Source organism: Protobothrops mucrosquamatus, unplaced genomic scaffold (assembly GCF_001527695.2).
Source record: "Protobothrops mucrosquamatus isolate PMUCROS unplaced genomic scaffold, P.Mucros_1.0 scaffold1633, whole genome shotgun sequence".
In the NCBI taxonomy this organism is placed as follows: Eukaryota; Metazoa; Chordata; class Lepidosauria; order Squamata; family Viperidae; genus Protobothrops; species Protobothrops mucrosquamatus.
Window position 1 is genome coordinate 77,546 of NW_015387792.1, and position 2,692 is coordinate 80,237.

Below are 2,692 nucleotides of genomic sequence, written 5' to 3' on the forward strand. Positions count from 1 at the left end.
ATGTAGCTACTTTACTGTTGCATATGGTAGCTATCAAGTTCTTTGTGTGACAGCCTACAGTAGAATTGATTACATCAGCTATAGTTCTCCAGATTGCAGTCAGGGAGTCTTCCCGGCTGTAGAGCATTTTCAATTGTAAAATGTCAGGGACCAAACCTGCAAACTGCATTATAACACCACATCAGATCTTTAACTAAGAAAAAGTGTTATTTGTGATGAAGAAATGGAATATCAGCCACTGGAGCTTTATATTTAATTTATCTCAGGCAAAATAAACCACATTGCTTTAATTTTCTGGTCAAAACTCACATAGCAAACAAAGTTTTCTAAACTTGTTTTTTTTAAACACATAAAGATAATACGAAGAAGTATGGATAAACTGTGCTGACCTCACGTAGGTCAAGAAATATAAATACCTTGTCAATTTCTTAGGCACCTTTTCCAGATTCCCCTTCCCCCCATCCCTAATTCTCTCCCAGGAATGAGATACTTGCATTCAAGACAATAGAATTACAAATATATTAATGGCTTCTAGTCCTTCAAAACGTGATTGTTTTCAACAAAAACGTCAATTTCAGTAGCAAAATTGAAGCCCCATATTTATGAGGCATAACATCTTTCTTTTCAAATTATAATTCAGTAGCAAATATGGGATCAGATCTGTGTTTGATCTATATTCATAAGGGGAAGGAAGATATGTACAAGCACACCGCAGCTAATGTCATTTGCATCTAAAATATATACGGTACCTAAAAAACCAGAAAGACTGTTGTGGCTACAAGCAACTTTTCAAGTTAATCAGCTTATAAAGGCTGAAACACCTCCAACTTATTAAACCCTGATGCCCTTCCGTACTTCTTATGGCTTTATACATTTATTTGGATCTGTGTAATTGACAGAGAGAGATCTATTGTTTAAACTGGTTCAAAAATTCAATAAATGAGGCTATTAAGGGAAGAAGATTTAGGGAGGGTGCACACATTCAGATATGGCCATTAAATATATGTTTCTATACAACACAGCAAGATGCAAACAGTCTCTTCTGAGGAACCAGCATCCCCATGGGAATATCTTCAATCAAAATAGATGTAGCAAGACCTAGTAAACATATTCCCTCTCACTAGGCTTTCTAGAACCCTTGGATCAACCAAGGAGAAATCTTACACGTCATTTTTTGGCTTATCCTGAGAACAGTGTAAAGGCTCACAAGCCGCCCCACCCATCCCTGCCTTTGATTCCTTTCACCAGTGAGGCAGACTGTATCACTTGATGCCAGAGGTGCTGTCTGTCAAAGGAAGCAGAACATATTCAGAAGTCACTTTCTATGATGGGACTACTGGTGCAGATCCAGAGTTCAAAGTTTGGTTGAAAGAATCCTCATCTTGGGATTAGGATCCTATCATGCACAGCGCCCTTTAGTAGCATTGTCCACAGAACCCTGGGGGAAAAAAAAGTCTCTTCCTCGCCCTGAACATGGCTTCTCTGTTGCTCTCAGAAGACAGACGTGACAAAATCAAAGACACAAGCAGTTTTTGGTGAGGCAGGATGGGGGAGAGGATGTGAAAGTTGTGGAGGGATATTTAAAAAAACTGTAAGTCAGCCCTCTTGATTACTCAAAGGAGACCTTCACAAGGTTGGCTCGCATCTTGGCTTGGTCTACAGCATCCAGGAGATTCTTTGCATCCACAGCCAGAGTATGTGAAGCCGTTAACATCTGGCGCTTGCATTCCTCGCTCAATGAAGTCATAGCGTTCTGCTGAGCCAGACGCATCTTGCTGATCAGTTCTGCAAGGTCCTTATTTAGGAGCTTCTGGGTACCCTCAATCTGCCAATGGAAAACACACACACAGGTAAGTGGCAATTAAATCCAGTATTATTTCAAGGCCAACTTTAATAGGATGTTTTGAGTCAACCCCAATTAACTGTATTGCAGAAAAACACCTGATTCCGTATTTATTTGCTTTAGCTTTTAGGAAAAAAATAATACATTCAAAATGCAAAGAGATATTTCGTTAACTATTTCAAAATAAATTAACAAACAGAACCTCAACTATGAAATACTATCAGCATATTAAAAGCTTCTTGATGCTGAGGCAAAAGACTGTTGCAAAGCTGGCAACTTAGTGTTGTCTATTCTGATAAGCATTAGTTTCACATATACCATCTAAGTATCTTCTGGTGATGTTACTGATTCAGAATAAGTCTCTTCTAAATCTTGGATAAAAGGTTATCTCATTTCTTTAAAGCAGGGGTCCTCAACCTTGGCAACTTTAAGACTTGTGGACTTCAACTCCCACAAGTCCACAAGTCTTAAAAGTTGCCAAGGTTGAGGACCCCTGCTTTAAAGAGATGATACCAAGTATTGAATCTTGGACCTTCTGCAGGCCAAGCAAATTCATCTCAGTTTTTGCATTCTACATGAACTAGTAGATACAGGATTTCAAACAAATTATTCTTATAATTGGCCACAATCTCTTGCCATAAATTAGCCAAGGTTGGCAGGCCCATTTCTGATCATTCCTGAGTTTTAAGAGGGATGGTCTCACTTAGGAATCAAAAAGATTTATTGTTGAGCAAGATTCACCTCTGTGCGTGAGGATGCAGGTAGAACCGGAAGGATGTCATCCACACTCCCAATGAGTTTTCGAAGAGAAAGACCCACATCCTACAAAAGGAAGAAGTCATAATGTAA

General features: G+C 39.0%; 1 protein-coding gene across 1 annotated transcript in view; it reads right to left on the reverse strand.

Moving 5' to 3' along the window:
• Window positions 1-249: 249 nt before the first annotated feature.
• The window catches only part of PTK2B (protein tyrosine kinase 2 beta), a 46,595-nt gene continuing 44,152 nt past the window's right edge, over window positions 250-2,692 (reverse strand). Inside the window, exons 29-30 of the mRNA XM_015822647.1 lie at window positions 2,585-2,665; window positions 250-1,825 (exon numbers count right to left, since the gene is read on the reverse strand). Of these exons, the coding sequence (XP_015678133.1) occupies window positions 1,610-1,825; window positions 2,585-2,665 (297 nt within the window). The 3' untranslated portion in view covers window positions 250-1,609. The remainder of the gene's footprint in view (window positions 1,826-2,584; window positions 2,666-2,692) is intronic.